The following is a 22,017-nucleotide window of genomic DNA, read 5'->3' as shown; positions in this document are numbered from 1 at the left end:
CAAAGCAAGTTCGATATAACACAGTTTCACCTATAACGCGGTAAGATTTTTTGGCTCCCGAGGACAGAGTTATATCAAGGTAGAGGTGTATATAATTATAACAGCACCAGCTTTTAACTCATTAAAATTTGAGGAAGATTAATTGATACAGCGTATATTTTTATTTATTTAATTGATTTCATTAGATCATAATAAGTTAGCTTACTATAGATAGGTTGTCATAATTTCACATTTAAATTAAAAACAATTATTTTACAATTATTTTAATCCACTCTGATTAGGTGTTTACATTAACTTCTACTGCAGAAATATATGAACTGCCTTTTAAAACATACGAAGGAATTAATTTACGTTCAAACAATAATTAATCCAGTTAAGTTCTATGGCCCGCGTTATGCAGGAGGCCAGAACAGATCATCGCAGTGGTTCCTTAAATCATTATAATCTATTCTATAATCTAAGTATTAATTATAATGATATTGATTCAAAAATTAGATGCCCCAAGAGTAAAATATTACATTTCTTCATGTATTACAAATCTCTGGACTAAATAATTTACTCTTAGTGTTTGATCTGACTTTGTGTGAGTTGTTTGAAAGAACATATGTCTTTTGAGTAATTTGGTGGAAAATTTAGGGCCCAGTTCTGCAACCTGTGTCCATGTTAAGTAGCACATTTTCAAGCAAGTAGTCCCACTGAGGTCAATGGGACTGCTTATGTGTGTAAGTATTATTTACTGTAAGGGTTGCTGAATCAGTGCCCTAGAGACTTTAAGAGCAAATTTTGCCCTCAGCTGCAAGATATTCTTCCTTTCTGCCTGCAAGGGGTAATCTTTTATGCATAAAAGTTCACAAAAATTAAACTGTTTTTTTTTCTTGCTCATGGGTTGTGAAGATTTAAGTTTGTAAAGTAGTATGAAAAAGAGGTGATGAATTTGTATCACAGTAGTCTAGATCAGGGATTGGCAACCCATTGCCAACCGGGGTCCTGGCTGCTGGCCCCACTCAGCCCGCTGCTGGCCTGGGTGAACGGAACCCCCAGCTGGCAGCAGGCTGAGCGGGGCTTGCAGCCAGGACCCCGGCTGGCAGGAGCCGGTGGACAGAACCCCAGACCGGCAGTGGGCTGAGCTGCTAAGCCCGCCACCAGTCTGGGGTTCTGTCCGCCGGCCCCACTCAGCCCACTGACGGTCTGGAGTCCTGACCGCTGGCCCCCTGCCAGCCGGGGTCTCAGCCGCTGGCCCTGCTCTGCCCGCTGCTGGCCTAGGTGAACGGAACCCCTGGCCAGCAGCAGGCTGAGCGGGGCCGGCAGCTTGGACCCCGGCTGGCAGGAGCTGGCAGATGGAACCCCAGACCAGCAGCGGGCTGAGCCTCTCAGTCCACTGCCGGTCTGGGGTTCCAGCTGCTGGCCCCTTGCCAGCCGGGGTCCCAGCCATCGGCCCCGCTCAGCCTGCTGCCGGCCTGGGATACTAGCCGCTGGCCCCAGTGACCTCGCTGCTGGTCTGGGGTTCCGGCCGCCCGGCTGCCTGCCAGCCAGGATCTCGGCCTCCGGCCCGGCTTAGCCCTCCTGCCGGCCTGGGGTACGGGCAGCCAGCCCAGAGCTCTGCTCCTGGCCTGGTCCCAGCACTCTGCAGCCCTTATTAAAAATTACACCACAATTAGCTTAAAAACTTGAAAACTTAAAACTTTGTTTGTATATTACAGTAATCGCTAAAACATGTATAATGTTAATAAATACATAGGTTTGATGAAACAAAGTAGTTTTACTTACGTGCCTGTGCTTAATTTGTATTTTCGATGATTTATCTTCTAAAAAAATCTTGCATATCTCGCAGAAAGGCTGTCTCGCACCCCCAGGGGGTACGTGCACCCCATGTGAAGAACCACTGCACTAAACTGATAAGATCTGCATTTTAATTTAATTTAAGCTTCTTAAACATTTTAAAAACGTTGTTTAATGTACATACAACAATAGTTTAGTTATATAATATAGACTTATTTAGAGAGACCTTCTAAAAACATTAAAATGTATTACCAGCACGCGAAACCTTAAATTAGAGTGAATAAATGAAGACTCGGCACACCACTTCTGAAAGGTTGCCGACCCCTGGTCTAGATGAAATACAAACGTGAATTCTTGATTGTACCACTAGCACGTATTTGAGACAACATCCAATTCTTAATCAGAACTTCAGTACAGTAGGAACCTTATTTTTCATGTAAATACTGATGTGTGCTGAAAGTCCTCAGGATTCCAAGGAATCTGAGCGAGGCAACTTTAAGTAAAGTCACCAAATGGATTTTAAGATTACTACCAGGATAAATTTTTTTCCTAGAGAAAAGAAACCATTATTTTTCCATGTGGAATGTGAAGTGATTATTCATGAGCAATCCAGAGGAAACCGTATAGTTAACAAAGGGAAGATCAGGACAGTAGCAAAATGGTCATTTTCATCAGCATACTGTATGTTCATGTTTTAGCTACTTATAAACTGCATATACTGACCAAACATAAAATGGACCAAAAACTGATCACAGAGGGGCATCTACAGAAGAATGTGGTGGTAATGGTTGCTGAAGTAATAATACTTTCCTTCTGGGGTTATTTTATCTAGATGCTCTCTAATTAGTGAGGCTTAGTGTTTCAAGGTCTTAACCTTTCTTAACCACTTGACACCCTTTGTCCTGACCTGAGAAGGTATGATTGAAAAGGTTGCAAATGTGAATGAGAGCAATGCAAATTAATTGGCTTATTGATATTGCTATTGACTTGTTAATGTTGAATTGTGCAGTTATTTTGAACACAATTGGAAAACTTGACTGAGCCATAATTGCTGTGGGTCTGAAGGATGTCCCAATTTATGCCATCACAAGTAGAACTGGGCGAAATTTATTAGACAAATAGTTTCACTGAAAAATGTAGTTTCAGATCAACCAAAATATTTGTGAATTTGGGTTGAATTTGGCAAACAGTTACAGCTGAAAAAAAATCAATAGTCCAAAATGCTTCCTTTAGGCCTTTTAGAAATGAAATATTTTGATCTTTTTATTTAGAAATGTAGCTACATTTGTTTAAATACAACAAAAAAGTTAAGATACAGCTGAAAACAAAATGCCAAAAAACAAAAACTTTTTTCAGATGAACACCACATTTTTATTCCATCCAAAACAAAAATTTCAGTTTTTCATTTTGATCAAAAAAAACCCCCAAAATTTCCATGTTAGATTGACCCAAAACAATTGTATTTGTTTTTTTTTTTTGGTTCGGTCTCTGAACCAAAGAATCAAGTTATTCATTCAGCTCTAACTTGGCATTTTTCCTCCTTTAAGTAACTTTCCTCCTCTGGACTAGAACTGTCTCCTCATAAGCACAGTAGTAAATGCTTTGCAGATTTGAGATCACATTCAATCAATGTGTAAACAGATTTAATGCCACTTTCAATGGACTTGCCTCAGTATACACCAGGGCTGAATTTGGTGTGACAAACAAGATTTATGTGGGAGGGGAATACGAAGTTTGGACTGGAACAATAACAAAACTTCTGCCCCTTCCTTAATGAAATCCTGTTTAATATCCCTAAATTATTCTCTTTTGTTTGATTTTGATTGTATGACAAGTACTATACAGTTTGAAACATTGGTACAATTAGAATAGGCTACTAATTTTATTTAAATATTAGAAGTTTTGCACAAATTATAGTTTTATAATTATAGTTTTAAAACAGTAAGGAATCGAAAACCAGTGTTTGTTAAAATTACATGTAAAGAAATTATTGAAGCTACAGTAGAAAGGCAGGAAGCTATATCATTGCTAATCAATCTAGAGAGCTCTCTCTTACAGTTGTCAATACAAAGTTAAGTGCTAAAATAATTGTAGTGTAGGCTTTCTCATAATTACTGTTGTTCATTTGGCATGTTGTGCAAAAGAAAAAAAGAAAGAAACTAAAAAAAAAAAAAAAGAAGAAAAGGAATTTGCTTTGCAGTCAGCAGCCGCAAATCTCTAAGGAGAAGGCAAGAAGATAGCAGAAGGCTGATAGTCATCCATCATTCCTGACAATTTCACAGCCTAGAATAATTTGACAGAAACCCAGAACAAAATGTTGAGAATTGAATGCTGCTAAACTGAGTGAATTGACTTTCTGGTGTCACAGCAAGACCTGCTTGAAGTGGCTGATGATTCTGTTTTCTGTTTTCAAAACCGCTGATGTTTTAAACCATCTCCTGGTGTGAATACTCTTAGCAGATCTTTAAAATAGCTCCCTGGCTTCCAAATATTTGCATTTTTCTTAAATATGATTTCTATGAGCATAACTAAATGCTGCAATTCCGTTGTTTCTGTATATCCTCTTAATACAACATTAACTCTTTGATCATCAGGTATTTGGATTGGATTCACTTCTGCTTGTGCAGGGCCAGTGGGGGTTGTGGTGGTGAAGTTAGCACCCTCTTGTGCTAGTGGGGGCAGCAATCAGAGGTAGTAAGGGTAGGAAGTGTTTGCACTGTTTACCCTGGCAGCATTAGGATTTAGTAAGGACCTGCTGGAACAGCAGATGCTGCTGATGATTGGGCTATGCCATCTCTCTTCATTTTTGCAGCTGTTCTGTGGCTGGCTAGCTCTGCTCCACCCTCAAGGTGCATTGTTGGGGCATTGCAGAACCTCTCTGTGGAACCTGGGAGTGAACTGAGCCCTTTGAATTCGTAGCCTTTCCCCAGTTTTGTGAATATCATTTCTTCTAACACTTTAGCTTCCCTCTATTTTAGAATGGTTACAAATATTTGTAGCGAAATGATGCAAATTGTTGAGTAGTTCTAATTTAAATAGCATTCAATATACAAAAGGGGATTATTTTCCAGTTATTTAAATGAAAAAGACTGGAATTGTTCCCTAATAACGATAATCAGACACTTATTTGGCAATAAATATTGCTTAGTTTCATTTCCCATTCATATTTTAATGACTAAATTTACTTCTAAAATGGTTATACATTTTTATTGTCATAAAGAACATAAACTGCAGGAAAGAGTATAGGTAAGGATGTGGATTAATATTTTGCAATATATAAAGCATCTTAGATCTGTAAAGGACCAGGATGCAGGTAAGTCCATAATGCATATGCACATTATATATATGAATAAAGTACACTGACACTGATCAATTAAATGAGAAGTTTAGCAAATTTTATTTCTCAATATAGCAGTATAGATTTAGTCATAAAGGAGCCTTGTACCATACATGCATATGTCTAAAGATTTTGAATAAAAGCCTCGTAAATCCATTAAAATACTCAGCTGTATACTTAGATCTCTTTGGATTTTGTCCAAACTTATCACATTTCTGATGGGCATATTTATTTGATTTAAAGGAGGTATTGAAAATATAGTACTTTATATTCAGTTACATTGCTTATTTAACTCCGTAGTAAATTCACAAGAAGCAGGCATTTCCAGATCTCTTACTTCCCTAATGATAAAAAGAACAGGAGTACTTGTAGCACCTTAGAGACTAACAAATTTATTTGAGCATAAGTTTTCATGGGCTACAGCCCACTTCATCGGATGAATGCAGTGGAAAATACAGTAGGAAGACACACCCACCCACCCACCATGAAACAATGGATGTTACCATACACACTATAAGGAGAGTGATCAGTTAAGGTGAGCTATTACCAGCAGGAGAGAAAAAAAACTTCCTGCTGGTAATAGCTCACCTTAATTGATCACTCTCGTTAGAGTGTGTCTGGTAACACCCATTTAGGGTGACCAGATGTTCCGATTTTATAGGGACAGTCCTGATTTTTTGGGGTCTTTTTCTTATATAGGCTCCTATTACCCTCTACCCCCATCCTGATTTTTCACACTTGCTGTCTGGTCACCCTACACCCATTGTTTCATTTTCTCTGTGTGTGTGTGTGTGTGTGTGTGTGTGTGTGTGTGTGTATATATATATATATATATATATATATATCTTCCTACTGTATTTTCCACTGCATGCATCCGATGAAGTGGGCTGTAGCCCACAAAAGCTTATGCTCAAATAAATTTGTTAGTCTTTAAGGTGCCACAAGTACTCCTGTTCTTTTTGCAGATACAGACTAACACAGCTGCTACTCTGAAACCTTCCCTAATGATGGTGCTGTAGCAATTTTTTGTATATTAATATAATCATAGACAGTATTAAAAGGTTGCACTACCAAGACAATCAGTCTGCAATATTCTGTTTTTATTTAGGCTCTTTGCAAAAACAATAAACGATATCTGTTATAGTGAGGCATAGATCCAGTGCTTTGTGGCATCCATAGTAACCTTAAAACAGCTCCAGGGATTTATAAAAATTGAAAATCTGACTGTGGCAAACCAATGTTATTGAATCTTTGTGCTAAAATCTCTTATGTGCAGTACTGCTACTACTTTCGTTTTGGGCGGGGGTATTGGGGGGTGGGAGGAGGCATGATTTTCCTCTTGACCATGCATCTGTTCAGAAGATGGGGGGAAAAAGCTGACTTGCTCTAAATTTCAATTCTAAGAAATTTAATTGTATATTGCATCTGTATAGAGTTCTTACCTAATCAGTATAATCCATCCTAGAAAGAATTTCTACTGACAGACAACTGTCATTGTCACATATTCATCAAAGCTTATTTGTTTACATGACATCAATAAAGTGAATAACAAGGCTTCTTTGAAGACAGTTCTCTAATTATCTTGTATTTACATTGTTACATAGACTAGTGTGACCCAGGAATGTGCACCTGTGTAGGAGACTACCTTCAGGGAACTTTGAACATATGCAAAAATATTACTTATTTATGTATGTTTTTCATGCATTTCCAAAAAAAGTGTATTAAAGTTTAAATAATTTTTTTTTTACCTTTAGTTTGTAAATCAGAATTTTATTTACAGTCTACTGTTGCTTACGGATGCCTTTCAGGTGATGTGAAGTTGTCATCCATCTGACAAAGATATTTTGTTTGAGATATTCATCATTTTGTGACGTTTGTGTTTTGTTTACACTGCTTCAGTAATTCACTTCTGAGACTAAAAGTTGCTTTTGAGGTTTAAACACACTGCAGGATGCCAAAGAAGCAGCAGATTCTTCTGTATATGAAAGCTTTTGGGCCATCAAGTGATCAAAAGCTGCCAGAATCAAACCTGAGATCTGCCATTATAAATAAGGCACTGACAATTCTTATTGTGAAAGGTCGTCCCAGGGGTGAAAGAAGCAGAGAGAACTGAATTGCTGTGGCTTTTTCTTAGGACCTCTCTGTGTATTCAACATTATATTTCCTTTGGAGGTTTATGTATAATACAGTGACATTTTGCCATGATACACTTTGGTGCTGAAATAGCCATTTGAGCTCACTTTAACAGACATCAGGATTCCATGTTTATGATTAGGGCTTCTGTTTTTCAGGTTTATTCATTTAATTTTTCACGGTGTATCTTTACATAAAACTCAGAAATTCCCAGATGCTGGAAAAAATGTTTTTTTTCAGGACTTTCTCTTTTCATATACTGTAATGAACAACATATATTATATACATTACTCTTTGCAATTTTATATACGGTAATGAGTAATCTCTTTGTAATGTTCCCTAGTGCACTTTAATGTAGTACAGTTTCAAACACCACCATATTAAAGCACAGTAGGGAACCATTGGTGCACACCAGCAGTGTCTACATGGACCAATTAATATGCAACACATTAGCAGTCAGTATTACTGCTCCATGTAGGCAAGACCTTAGATACAAGTAACCTTTTATGGCATTTTCCCAATGTTTTATAGGGTATCTATCTATCTATCTATCTATCTATCTATTAGTTAAAGCTGAAAATCAGAAGCCATAATTAGGCTTAATTCAGAGAATAAATATGTAATGCCAGTTTCTTGAGATAATAGCTTCCTGGGCCTTAGACCAGAGTTAACTCTGCTAATCTTTTATTTGTATATGTGAAAATTATAAAATGGCAAGAAAATAACTTATCTGAGTTTTCTAGCAAGCCGCCTAAATTTCTGTACATTTAGATAGGAATGCTGACATAGGACCACCATAGTTCAAGTCAAATAAATTGTTACACAAATTGTCAAGTTTCTGAGTCCTTGTATTTGCCAAAACTGTTTTCTCATAGTTCTAGTATAAACCCAACAAAGACTCTTATGACAAAAGCCATGAACACTTCAGTTAGATATGACTTCCTATTAAATTAAAATACAGTTAATTAAAATATCCTACCCATATTTCTAAACTATTTTTGGTCATATAACCTTTAGTTGCTCTAGGCATGGCTTTCAATTTTTCTCAGGGATTTTATACAAGAGAGAGCTATGTCTGACAACTCTCATTTTAGATCTACATTTACTGTAATTCTGTAAAATAATATGCTATCAATTTTTAAAAGAGCATTCCAAAAGCATTTCTCACATTTACATTTCACAGAGAAATAAGCTACTTTAGTTTCAAATACTAGTTCAGGTCCCTCAACAGATGTAAATAAGTACAGTCATTCAAAATTGTTGTATGTTTGTATTAAAAAGCTTTTCTTTATGTAAACCAGCACTTTTTGAATAAGGAATAGCTGGGAAGATTTAATCCGCATATCTTTAGAAATTTTCATATACTGTAGCTAAACATGTTAGAATTTTTCTGGTAATTTACTGCTGTTAAGGAGATAATATTTGCATTTTATTTGCATTATATCTAGAAAACTCTTTTGAAATAACAATCTTTGAAAACTGTTCAATAAAGAAAATGTTCCTTATGTGTATAATTCAACCTTATCTTAATTGATGTTTATATTTTGATAGGTTTTACAGTTGTCAATATTCTTGTAAAATATAATGTAATCTGGTCTATAGTTAGGGTAATATAATTACAAACGTGAACAAAATATTATTCTGTCTTGTGAGTTAGATCCTTTTGGCTTTTATTGTTCTCTGTTGGTATCATCCTTTCAGTAAATTAGACATGAAAAAATCATGTGTAGAGGAGAGCTGTGATGAACAGTGTGAAGAAAGGATTTGTTACCTCCAGACAAGGGGTACCTTGACAAGGGGTGGATGTCACGAGTTCTGTAGCGAACTCCATCCCTTAATAAGGAAACTGTCTTTGAACTTCCTAGAAACCTCAATGTAAGCATCTCTTGCAGCCCTAGTGTTACTGTTTCATAATGATCATCGGGAGGTTTAGATGCTGTTCTACTTGTGTAAATCTAATATGGAATCATGGGACTGGCAGGGACCTTGAGAGGTCATCTAGTCCAGTCCCCTGCACTCATGGCAGGACTAAGTATTATCTAGACAAGTGGTGGGCAACCTGCGGCCCGTCAGGGTAATCCACTGACATAATTTATCTTAAAAGTCACAATAGCATGGATTATGTGTCCACTGCAGAGAATAAAAGTACACATGCTACCTGTGTTCCTCAGATGATGAAAAGAACTTGTAGAAATATTTGATCTGCTCCTGAAAAGGAAGGTAGTAAGCTCTTCAGGAGAGGGTTGTCTTTTTTTTTTCTTCTTCTTCACAATGGGGCCCAATTTCAAATTCTTTATAAATATTTACTGATACTAAGAAGAAGAGTACCAGTGCTGTAGAGCAACTGGGAGTGTTTATTCTGTTTCAGGATGTGGCCACCACTACCAAAGGAACTGTGTGTGGAATAAGATCCTGCTCTCCATCACTACTCTTCAACTCTGTGTTGCAGAGGGATCCAAGTGTAAAAATAGAGTATGCTTTTCCTTATAAAGGTTTGAAGCAAAACCAAATAGGTAGAAATCAAAGGCAATCATGGATAACACTGATGGAAAATCTATCTGTATCTAGTTACTGAAGAAATTGTTAAAGCTTTTTTATCTTTGTAAAGCTACGATTACTGCAACACTGTCAAGATCACCAAGCCCTTTATGACCAAAAAGCGTTGGTTGTGCATGTTAAAATGACTTCATTTTCTCAACATATCAGGAAACATTGAAATGAAGAGACTGGCAATTTGCTTATTATATTTTTGGGACTCTCCCTCATATGCCCACCTCTCAGCTTCTTACACACTATAACCTCTTACCGTGCCCTTACAGATTCCCATGATATGCATGAAATTCTAGGAAGGAAAATTATAACCCTAAACTATTATATACATCAACTGCAAAAATCCAAAATACACTGCAAACACTGGCAATGCTTCTCCCAAGCCTTTATTCTTAACAGTGCTTTTTTTATTTATCCTTCTCTCTTGGCTTCACATCTTCTAAGCCAACCATTATGCTTGGAATATCTCCTGTCCTACTATTTGTGCCTTCAGGTCATATGGATCTTACCCTTTTTGTCTGTGCCTTCCTCAAATCTGATTATGAGTGTGAGAGCCTTTGGGTACAGACTGTTGTCTTCTGTAATTTTTTTTAGCACCGAGCAAAATGACTGCATACGAATGTCTTTTTTCCTACTCTCTAACACTTAGTGCAACTGATGGCTATTATCCTCCATTCCTTTCTTTTGAGAATGTCAATATTACATGTCAGTCCTTTTAAACTTGAATATTTGGACTGGACTACATCTCCCATCATGCACCATGCTCCTTGACTCTTCTTGAGCCACCTCAGTGCAAAACATGAGTCCCTCACCATTGTATATCACAGGTGATGTAGTCCCCTTGGGAAACTCAGTCCAGAAGAGAACTGCAACTCTCAGTAGGCACCAAGCAGCATTTCCAAATATATTTATTTGGTTTTCAGTTGAAACCAAAACTTTTGGTTTTGGGTGTTCAGTTTTTATGAAAAGTCAAAATTTTCTGTGGAAAGGTGTGTTGGTTTTTTTGTGAAAGTTTTTTTCCATCAAAAGCCAACGGTCTGTTAAAGAATAGGTTTTTTGATGGAAAAAATTTGACCAGCCCTACTTATTTCTTCACTATGTTTTGGGTCTGATACACTAAATCTGGCTCCCCTGCATGGTCTATCTGGAGTGCAGGGCCTTGAATATGGGAGCAGCAGTTCTATAGCATGCATCCTCTGATCACTCAGAATCCCCCTGTGGCTATATATCACAGTTTGTGCACTTTTTGGTCAAGAAGGGGTGGGTCTGAGATGTCCCTCTCCATAGGATTCCAGTCCAATAAAAGCAGCAAAGAATCCTGTGGCACCTTATAGACTAACAGACGTTTTGCAGCATGAGCTTTCGTGGGTGAATACCCACTTCTTCAGATGCAAGACGTCTAATCGTCTGTTAGTCTATAAAGTGCCACAGGATTCTTTGCTGCTTTTACAGATCCAGACTAACACGGCTACCCCTCTGATACAGTCCAATAAAGTGTGTGAGAGATAAGGCTGATCTCATCAATGCAATCCCTTCTGCACACATTATGAACAGCATTGTGTCTGTGAATGGATGGCTGTGCCTTGCATGGATCCTGAAGCCCCTGTGTGTGCGTGCGTGCATAACTGCATTCGTTTTCAGACTAGCAGAAACCTCATCAGAAAGACCAGGTAGCCAGGGAACATTATGCAACTGGCAATTAATTCTGAAGAACATTTTATATTTCTAAAGTAATTATGCCCCATTTATTGAAAGACACAAATATTGAGTGATACCTCTTTCTTCATCTACTAGTCATAGTTTCTCATGCCAAGAACATCGTATCAAATACTTTGCTGCAATAATAAATTTGCTCATTTTATATTTGGTATTGAGATACTGTATATCCAACAGCATTTATTTCATTAAAAATCTGTCTTATTTTAATGCTGGTATATGTGATATGCTAAAATTTACCTTCTCTCCTCTTTAAGTGTTTTAATGAGAGCTCCAGAGGAAGAAATCCTATAATTCACTATCTGTAAACCGTTCTTTTCATTATCTTTGTAAGACTTTAGTACCTGTGCAAAGACTTGACAATTTCCAGTTAACAGAACACAGGTGCAGCTGATTAACAAATCTGCTAGGGCTCTGTATGATTCTTAACATCATCCCTCAGTAGGTGAGAATTTATTTTCTTATGACAGCAGAGAGATTTTAAATATTTGTTAACTAATTGGGGTGGGAGGAAAAGGACTAAAAGCCATAAAGTTTTAAACTTGAAAGGAGACATGTTTCCTATAAAGGAAGAAAGAATATGTTGGTTATTTAAAAATGTTAAAGGTATTTAATTAAATTTTAAAAGGTAAAAAAAAAACCCTTTAGAAGTCTTTGTTAGGAAATTTGTACAATGCTTAGTGTATTGTTTGTTTTCAGTCACCGGTGGCAACTTCAGCTATTAGTTACTGGCTCTGCACTGTTGGGTTCCTCCACTACCTTTTATAAGCATCTACTTTTATATAACACCTTTTATCCTGAAGGATCCCAAGACCTTTGAAATACATACAGAACCGTTGTTTGGTGGGGAGGCAGCAATATCGTATTACCAACTACATGCATTCAGAAGTTATGAGTCAGGCATCAAAAGCCATGAGATTAGTTTAAGAACCATAACATTTTTTAAAAGGGGTTCTTTTTATTTTCTTTTTTTCTTTTTTTTTTCCTTTTTTTTTTTAGCCTTTTTAAGGTACACTTAGATCACATTTTAAATATTTCTCTTCCACTGTGAGGGATGGCAATTTGTTTTTTTCTTTAAAAAAAATCTGAGTCTTGTGTAGTCCCATGACTTCAGGAGCTGGAACTTTAAGGAAAGCACCAAATATTGTAAGATTCATGATAGTTGACAACACTGGCAACCAGCTAGTGGACAGCAGGCTACACAACAGTGGTAGGAGCAGAGAGAAATTTGGTTTAAAGCACTGGGCAAATCCCCACTGTTACCAAAATACTATGGGATATTTAATGTCCATGCAGAGTGCAAGACCTCAGGTTTTAAAATATCATCTAAAAGATCCCTACTTAGTGCCATTTCACGGTGCCCAAATCCTGTATCTTGGATGGCTGAAGGGCTGAAGTATTTCTGCTGGATTTTGAATCATTTAGGGTATGGCTACACTGCAATGTAGCCCAGGGTTGGTGGGACTCAAGTCAGGGAACTCTGGCTTTGAGCATCTAGATTGTAAACCCTACGTTACAACTTTTCTAACCCATGCTCCAACCTAAGGCACTGGCATCCATGCTGCAGTGTGCAGACCCAAGTCAAAGTAACCATATCCCAGAGTCCCTAGTGTGCCCCCTTCCCCTCCAAAATATGGCCACTTTATCCCTAGGACCCTGCGGCACTGTGGGAAAACTTTACTGCCCACCCTGCATGCTACAGGAGGTTTTGAAGCAACTTGCTTTGTGAAAGCCTTGATCAGTTCGCTCTCCATTGCAAACCCAGGGTCTCTCTGACAGTGTGCTTGCAGATTGGTGCTCAGAAGACAATGGGTTAATTCTGACCTGAGTTGCTGCCATTTTCAATAAGTGGATGGTTAGGACAGAGAGGACTAAGGAAGTTGTCCCGTGGAATAATGGGATACTTCCGGCTGACTACTGGGACCTGAGTCAAGCGGGATGGCATCTACACTGCAGACCAGTAGGGCTTGGACCCTGGGTCCTGGCTTAACTCAAGCATAGACTCTCCTGCTCTGCAGGGTCTTGGGACTCTGGGTCTGAGCCCTGGGTCAGCACAATTGCAGTGTAGATGCAAAGGGTATTAGGCTTGAGCCCAGGCTCAAGCACAGGCTTACATTGCAATGTAGACATTCATTCCTGGATGCCTAACTGGTTTATAATGAAGGTTGGACCATACTGTTAGCAATTGCACTATTGCGTATTTTATTAAAAGACTGGCATTAAAGGTAGGGCTGCTTGCACCACTTATTATTAAGGTTGCCCAACACGACCCATTGTAAGATCCTATTTTCTGTTGCTTATAACTTCATGAAAACTTAACTGTTTGGGCTGAAATTTTTCACATCAATTGTCTGCCTTAGGCTGAACTTATTTGGAAAATTTCAGCCAAAACAATTCAGCCATTTTAGAGAGAGGCAAAACAGTGTGTTTTTCTCTAACCTCTGTGCTAAAAAATCTGTCTCCCCTTTCTTTGGACAACTTCAGGGTTCATATGCTTTGGAATAGACACCTGAAATTTGGCTGAGGGGTGGCCTTAAGTGTCAGCAATTGGCCTTTTGCCTCAGGAAAATCTGGCCAAGTTATAAGTCTTTGAAAAGTAGCACCATGGCTCCTAATGCTGATCAGATTACACAGGAGCTCTCTCCACAGAGCAACTGACTTCAGGGGTAAAGCCAGACTTTCCTGTTAATGACCGCTCCTGACTGCTCTGGGAGTTGGGCTGAGGCTAGGCACTGGAACTGAGAGTAGGGAGCCCATCTCTAGTGCTCCTAGTGATCCCTCTGTTGACCCCCAGGCAACATGGAGAAGACAGCCCTCTGATTAGACTGCAGAGGAACAGAAGTAAGACTAGGGGGAGGGGTGAAGAAGTAGATTGAGACAAGGTGTCTGGTGAGACTGGGACTGGAGTAGTGAGAGTGAGAAACTGTGAATGGCACTGGCTGGCCGTGGAGACTGGGACTGGGAGCCACGGGGAGGCGATAGAGCCTGGGAATGGAATATTATTGGTAGTCCATCGCTGATGATGACGACGATGACGATATTGTCGCAGTTCTCATACATGTCTACGCATATGACTCTGCAGTCCGAATCTTGATGCACAGAGTTGGCCGCACTGAGGGCATGGGAAGTCTGTATCTATGATGTTTGATGATGCATCTCTGTGGCGCCTTTCACGTGCAGCCTGGAGATAATTTCATTGATCCTGCTCAAACTTGTTACGTGCTGAGCTTGTCGGAGAGCACCAGTGACTCCTGTCCTGAGCCATTTGCTCAAGTTCTTTGGGATTGATGCCAGCCCATTGGAGACTGCTCTTCATATTATCTTTGAAGTGCTTATACGGATGACCTCTCTTTCTTTGGCCCTGAGTCAGCTCCCCATGCAAATCTGTTTTGGGAGATGGTGCTCTTCCATTTGGATGACATGTCCAGTCCACCTAAGTTGTGCTCTCAATAACATTTCCTCAGTTTGCTTTTTCAAGGACCTTAATATTGGTCACTCTATCCTGCCAGGGAATGCTCATTATTGAGCAGAGGGAGCACATGTGAAATTGCTCAAGCTGTTTAACATGACCTCTATAAAGAATTCATGTCTCAGATCTCTACAGGAGAGATGTTAGAACCATTGTACTGTAGATCTTCAATTTGGTAGAGAGATGGATGTTGTGTTGGTTAAGAACTTTTGTTCCAAGTCGGCCAATGGCCTGGCTGGCTTTACTAACTCTGAAGGAGATTTCCTTATCGAGGGAACTGTCACTTGAGATGGTACTGCCCACATACTTGAACTGATCCACATTTTTCAACTCTGTGCCTTGGATGAAGATAGCTGGCACTGGGGCATTTTAAAAAGGTGCTGGTTGGAACAAGACCTCTGTCTTCCTGAGACTGATGGTGAAGCCAAAGAGCTGAGATGTTTCAGAAAATCTATCAATGATGACCTGAAAGTCATCTTGTCTATGAGCCGTCAAGGCGCAGTCATCTGCAAAAAGTGCCTTGATGAGAAGTTTCTCCAGTGTCTTATTCTTAGCACTGAGTCTTCAAAGATCAAGGAGGGAGCCATCAAGTCGGTAGCGGATGTATATCCCCTGATCCAAGTCCTTTGTTGCATGGCTGAGAACACACGCAAAGAACAGTCATCGCATGCTAGAGAAAGACAGTTTCCCTATCTTGCCGAGGGCAAAAGACCCATCGGCTACCCTCACCGGATTTGGCCGCTCATCGAAGCAGTTTCCCGGGGTGTGGCTGCTGTCGCATGCAAGCAGTTACTTGGAGCCACAGGTGGGAGCTGGGTGTAGGTGGGAACCAAAGCGGATGAGCTACTCCCAAAGGAGCATGATGTGTTTCTCCAACAGAGGTACTATCCTTCTCTAGTCCCCCATGGAATGGGGGACAGGTAAAATGCCAACATGACCTTGATGAAAATACTACAAACAATGGCTCTCAGGGTAACTGTTATAGTAAGCCTTTAAGAAGGCATATGACCCTTTTCAAGGCACTGGCACTCAGGTAAAATGTAAAATAAAATTAGCTCAGGTTTTTCCCAGCTTTTGTCTTGGTATTTTTCCCTAATCACACTTCCCCTAACAAAGTAGAAATGTGTTTTAAAAGGCCTTTACTTGGAGAGGAGCTGTTGCACTTGTGTAGCATATTTAACCCTGAGGATAGGGCAGACATTTACTCATCTTGTTTTCTTACCGTTTAATGTCCACTTTAGGCTCAGCAAACAAGCCACCGTCACTTGACTATTTGGCACTAACATAGTAAGCAAGAAAGTAAGTCTGTTCCTTTTCCTCTCCATTTCTGTGAGGAGATTTGAGATTCCCTAGGTAGGCCACCGCTTCAGACTTAGCAATCCCCTGAAACAGTTCCCACTGCAATTCACCCCCCCACCCCAAATTCTCACATCCTTTCTAACAGTAAGAGAGAGAACAACAAAGAACAGACACATCTGAGAGAGAGAGAGAGAGCACAGTGTGTATCTCCTCTATATCAGTTGCAGGTCTCTTTTTAAGCATCCTCTATTACTATCAGTGTTTTTGTTTATGCTGTTAAACAAGTTGAGTATTGAAATTGCATTAATCATGCAATGTCACCCATTACTACCCCTCAAAAGTAATAAAAATCATGCAGAGTAATGACAAGGTGGTTTGAATTGCTATTTTCTATGTGGACAGTGTATACCTAGTCTTGTTTCTCTTTATGATTTATTTATAAAGAACATCAGTAAGGACAAAATCACACCAGCAGCCTATTTTACTTGTTTGGCAAATGTTTGCTTACTGTATCACTAACTTTTATTACAGTACTTCATTTCAAAAGACGTTTGCATAGCTTATTGAGCAAGCTGCATATTTTTTTGGTTAAGGGGTGTACGTTGTCACATTTTTTTACACACTTCACTGACAGCTGCATAGACTGCTTTAACTATCACTAAGAATACTTGACTGATTCAGCTGCATATTTCAGTGCTTCTGATTTTTGTACTTTATTAATTCAGAGTCATACTTTGATAAAGTTCAGTTCTGTAGTGGCTGAATTTTAGGTCCTGCCAGTCTAGCTCTGTGCCATACTGAAAGGACTGAACACATTGTTAACTGCTAATGGTACTGTGAACATTAGTAGTTGAAATTTTATACTCTGTACTGTTTGGTTAAATGAACTGCATATTACTGTTTTTATATACATTGCTTATCCAGTTGTGTACATTTGCTCAACTCATTATACAAAATCAGCTTGATTGGAATAAGAACATTCTCTACCAGCTGTCTGCTATGAGTCAGTTAGTACGTAACAAAATTAGCAACTTTTCTTTTTCCAACAGTGGCATGATTGTTTCCAAAGTATAAAGCAATTGGTTTGGCAAACTTGTTTGTTTCACTTACTCCCTGTAAACATCCAGCCTAATATACCGATTTGTTGCAACTTAATTTGCTTTTACAAATTAAGCAGAGCTATATAACAAATAAAAAAGCCTCCAACAAATAAAATGAAATGCTTGTACTTACAGTACAAAATTAACCAAGTACTTATAAAGGATTGAACACACCAGTGAAAGAACTGTGCTGTGCACTAAGTGTAAGAGATAAGGAATAAATAGAACTTTTACAAGATGGACATTACATCCAATAAAGAGTCAACCCATATACTGGAAATGGAAAATATAAAAATTAACAAATTCAGCACATAGCTTGGTCAGCAAATTATGACAATGAGCTCATATGATGACCCATAAAAAGGCACCTCAATGAGCAGAATATATCGTACTCAGTCACTCAGCTTTGTGGCTTTATCAGTAATGTTTGTACCAACCTCCACCTCAATCAGCTGCAGTAAATCATGCATCTCAAAAAGAGGCGTTCCTCTCCTTAGCACAGAGGAGTTATGCTAGCCCAAAGTTTAGTCATTCCCATGGTATGTGAGGCTCCAATGGACAAGACTCACCCAGAAAGAAGGTTTTTGGTTTTTTTTCATGTGTAGCAGTCAGGCAAGATGTTTCCATGAGTTGCACCCTTCCATCCCCTAAATCCTGCTACCAAGCAGCTCCAGAACTCCCTGCTGCAAACATGGCTTTGATTTTTGTTTTTGGCTTTGACCAGTAACCCATCCTTTCATATGGCTAGGTTACTGGCTCCTTAACTGGCATACATATATTTTGGGTCTTACCCAAGTCTGGTGGTGGTACCTTCACCAAAACAGAGCTAATAACTTCTCTTGGACTAAACTTGGCAGGATCAAGTAAACCTAGATCATCCCTGACAGGTGTTTGTCCAACCTGTTTTTAAAAACCTCCAGTGATGGAGATTCCACAACCTCCCTTGGAATCCTATTCCTTAACTACCCTTATAGTTAGAAAGTTTCCCCTAAACCTCCCTTGCTGGAGATTAAGCCCATTTCTTCTTATCCTACATTCAGTGGACATGGAGAACAGTTGATCACCATCCTCTTTATAGTTGCTATTAACATATTTTAAACTATCAGGCCCCCCTCGATATTCTTTTCTCAAGACTAAACATATCTAGTTTTTTAACCTTTTCTCGTAGGTCAGGTTTTCTAAACCTTTTATCATTGTTGTTGCTCTCCTCTGGACTCTCTCCAGATTGTCCACATCATTCTTAGTTTGGCACCCAGAACTGGACACAGTACTCCACTCAGAACTAATGAGGCCTCAGCTAGAACAGGACAATTAGCTCCCTAAGTATACTCAGTAATGAGCTCCCAAAATACTAAGAACCGGTTCCCTACTGGGTCCTCGGCAGCACTTTGGCGGCGTGTGTGTGTGTGTGTGTGTGTGTGTGTGTGTCTCCACTCGCTCCGGGTTTTCGGCAGCATTTTGGTGGCAGGTCCTTCACCTGGAGTGAGTGAAGACCCCCCCTCCCCCAGCCGCCGAAGACCCGGTAGGGAACCATGCGGTGAGTACAGTACAAGCTTCACGTGCCTGTCTCCCCAACCCATGTCCTGCCCCCCTCAGAACTCGCAGGTTTCTCTTCCTCCCCTCCCCCACTGGGGTAGCAGCAGCAGCCCGGGGCTCCAGGGGCTATTTAAAGGGCTGGGGTGGTAGAAGCAGCGGGAGCCCCGGACTTTTTAAATAGCACCCAGAGCCCCGCAGCCCTACCCCAGGGCTCCAGCAGTGGGGCTCTGGTGGCAGTTTAAAGGGCCTGGGGCTCTAGCCCCTGCTGGGAACCCCAGGCCCTTTAAATTGCCCCCTGGGGAAGCTGGGCCACCCTTTAGCAACCAGTCCTACACCGGCTTCTAAATTTAACAACTGGTTCTTGTGAACCGGTGCGAACTGGCTCCAGCTCACCACTGAGTATACTGTACCTTATCTTGACTCCAGAAAGTTAATATGTCCCAAAATGATATAGCCTTTTTTCACAACTGCATCACATCTCATATTGAACTTGTGATCCACTATGACAGGCAGATCCTTTTCAGCAGTACTGCCATGTAGCCAGTTATTCCCCATCTTATAGCTGTGCATTTGATTTATTTTCTTTCTAAGTGAAGTACTTTGCACTTGTCTGTGTTGAATTTCCTCTATGAAACATCATTTAGGCATGTATGTAGTTACTTTATGTTTTTGTACAGATAGAAAATGAGAGTTTGTACAGAACAGATTGTAGTTCATAACTCCTATAACTGAGGTTTTTTTCTCTGTTTTTCAGAGGGTAATTTTCAACATTGTCAACTTCAGTAAAACAAAGAGCCTCTATCGTGATGGAATGACTCCTATGGTGAAATCCACAAGCAGACCAAAATGGTAAATTATCATTCTAAAATTTTGCTAATAGCAGAAGAATTTTTTTGTTTAGCACTTACCTTAGTTCAGGTGCAGCACTGAGTATCCGTGAAGTAATGCTTTTCATCTAATGCCATATTTCAAATGGATTGACTAAGACACCAGGAGGTGAAATGACTTGATCGCATACAATACAATATAGACAACATAAAAATGCACACACACAAATATTATCATACGTATGATGTAGAACTTTTGTTTGATGACATGTAATAAAAATATCTACTACTAATATGCAGACCTAATGAGCCTGTCTTAGAGTCCTTACACATACAAAACTTCCAAGAAGTAGCTAGGAGATTTGCCTAGTTTGGATTGCAGAATTAGGCCATAAGTGAAGAGTAATTTACTTAATCATACAGAACCAGATTCTGGCATCCCCTGCCGAAGTATATTAAGTTGTGCAGAGCTCTTACTCTCCCCAGGCACATGTGCTGGGGTCATTCAGAAACTTGCCATACTGAGTCTGTGAGAACAAAATGGTGGCAGCATGTAGTGCTACAGGCAGTGCTGGATGCCCTACAGAGTGGAAAGTCAATGCCCCCACCTCCTTCTGCGGTGTCTGGCAGTCTAAGCATGGAACTGGGGCAGGGGGGAAGGGGCGGAGGGCGATGCATGTTACAGCCTGTGGAAGTGTGTTGTGGTGATCACCCTCCATATGTTCCTCCATCGGGTATTCTGCCTGCTATGTCCTGGACAGGCACAATGCCTTTATATACTGTTGGTGACATCTTATGCCAAAGAAGCGTGGCTGAGTGAAATGCTGCTACCCTGAACTCAGTAGCAAAACTCCCATTGACTTCAGTGGGGATAGGATTTCACCTTTAGTGTCTAACTAAGAGGCCCCTCCAGAATCTACAGTGAGGAAGCCTACACAAAGAATCTAAGCTCTGACAAACAGTTCTTGACCTGGCGTGAGGTGGCCTGTGCTCTGAAACATGGATCGACATTATGTTGGCTTTAGCCCTAATAATTCAGCAAAATGAGAACATTTTACAGTCATTATTCCTAACTGGTTAATTCAAAATAAATGTTTGAGCGATTTGCATGTGCAAGTCATCTGACTTTTATACATTTACCTTACCATCCTTAACTATGTCAACTGTTAGAAGATTTCCACCTCCATAATGTTCCGTTTTTGTTGCCACAAGATGCATTCTTATAGAAATGTTTTCACTTTAATCACCTGAGATGACAATTTTGCCTGACATTAGACTGTAAGCTCATCTGGACAAGGGAAACCTATCATACCATGTGTTTGAGCAGTACCTAGCAGGATGCGGTCAATCCTGGATGGGTGCTACTGCAATACATATTTAATAACAATCATTTGGTGTATAGCTACTGCATCTACAATCATGTTAATTGTGTTTATTATTGTATCCCAAAAGAGTCTTATTTTGGGTCAGGTCCAAAGCAAATGTAAGCAATTTTCATCATCTTTCAAAATTTCTTTCTCTTTCCTAACCAAGTCTACTGTTTTAAACTAATTATTTTGTGTGTGTTAATTTCAGCCTGAAATCAGCTGTTGCTTTACTACATACGTTATTCCTTATTTTGGTTTCAAATTAAAATGTAAATCTCTTTAAAAAAACAATGTAAACATTTCTAAAAACACATAGAATCCTTCATTATTTCTGAAAACCTGTTTCTCCTGCATTTTCCAAGTGATTTATTTATTATTATGTTTTATATTTTTGGGGGTGTATTTGCTCTCATGAAAGTGAGGGATGAATAGCACTGCCTGGAGCCAGGCAGCAGGCGCTATGTGACTTTCTCCTGCAGCTCTGTCGCTGCCCTGTAATCCTGTATCAGAAATCCTAGCTGTAATTTATGGAGCTATTTACAATATATAAAACAGCTTTAGCAATGAAATATATTTTTACTTTAAAAATATAATTCTATTAAAAAGAAATAATTTGTTTTCTAATAGTCTGTGTTTGAAAACCTGCTGTTGTACTTTGAAGAAGCACAGCAATTCAGGCTCTTTAATGATATTGGGGTCTTCTCTCCTCTTAGTATGATTTGCTATATTTTAATGTTAATGGGAGTTGTGTGCACACCAAGGGAGGAAATGCACCCTTCAGTCTTCGAAATACAATATGCTCTTTCTTATAGCTGAGTGTCTTCCTTTCAGATTATTTTTGAGACATCTTTACAGACATTTCTATACCAGTTTCCATGGTATTCTTGTGAAACCTGTAAAAATT

At 39.4% G+C, this 22,017-nt stretch overlaps 1 protein-coding gene across 8 annotated transcripts in view; it reads left to right on the top strand.

The window, feature by feature from the left end:
• The window catches only part of AGBL4 (AGBL carboxypeptidase 4), a 1,358,157-nt gene that overhangs the window by 367,613 nt on the left and 968,527 nt on the right, over nucleotides 1–22,017 (top strand). For all 8 annotated transcript variants that reach the window (XM_045028065.1, XM_045028068.1, XM_045028071.1 and 5 more), the window contains one exon: nucleotides 19,674–19,768. In XM_045028065.1, the coding sequence (XP_044884000.1) occupies nucleotides 19,674–19,768 (95 nt within the window). The remainder of the gene's footprint in view (nucleotides 1–19,673; nucleotides 19,769–22,017) is intronic.

This window comes from Mauremys mutica, chromosome 8, assembly GCF_020497125.1.
Source record: "Mauremys mutica isolate MM-2020 ecotype Southern chromosome 8, ASM2049712v1, whole genome shotgun sequence".
NCBI classification, from domain to species: Eukaryota; Metazoa; Chordata; order Testudines; family Geoemydidae; genus Mauremys; species Mauremys mutica.
Note: the sequence above shows the minus strand (reverse complement) of the source record. Positions and strands in the feature narration are given on the sequence as shown.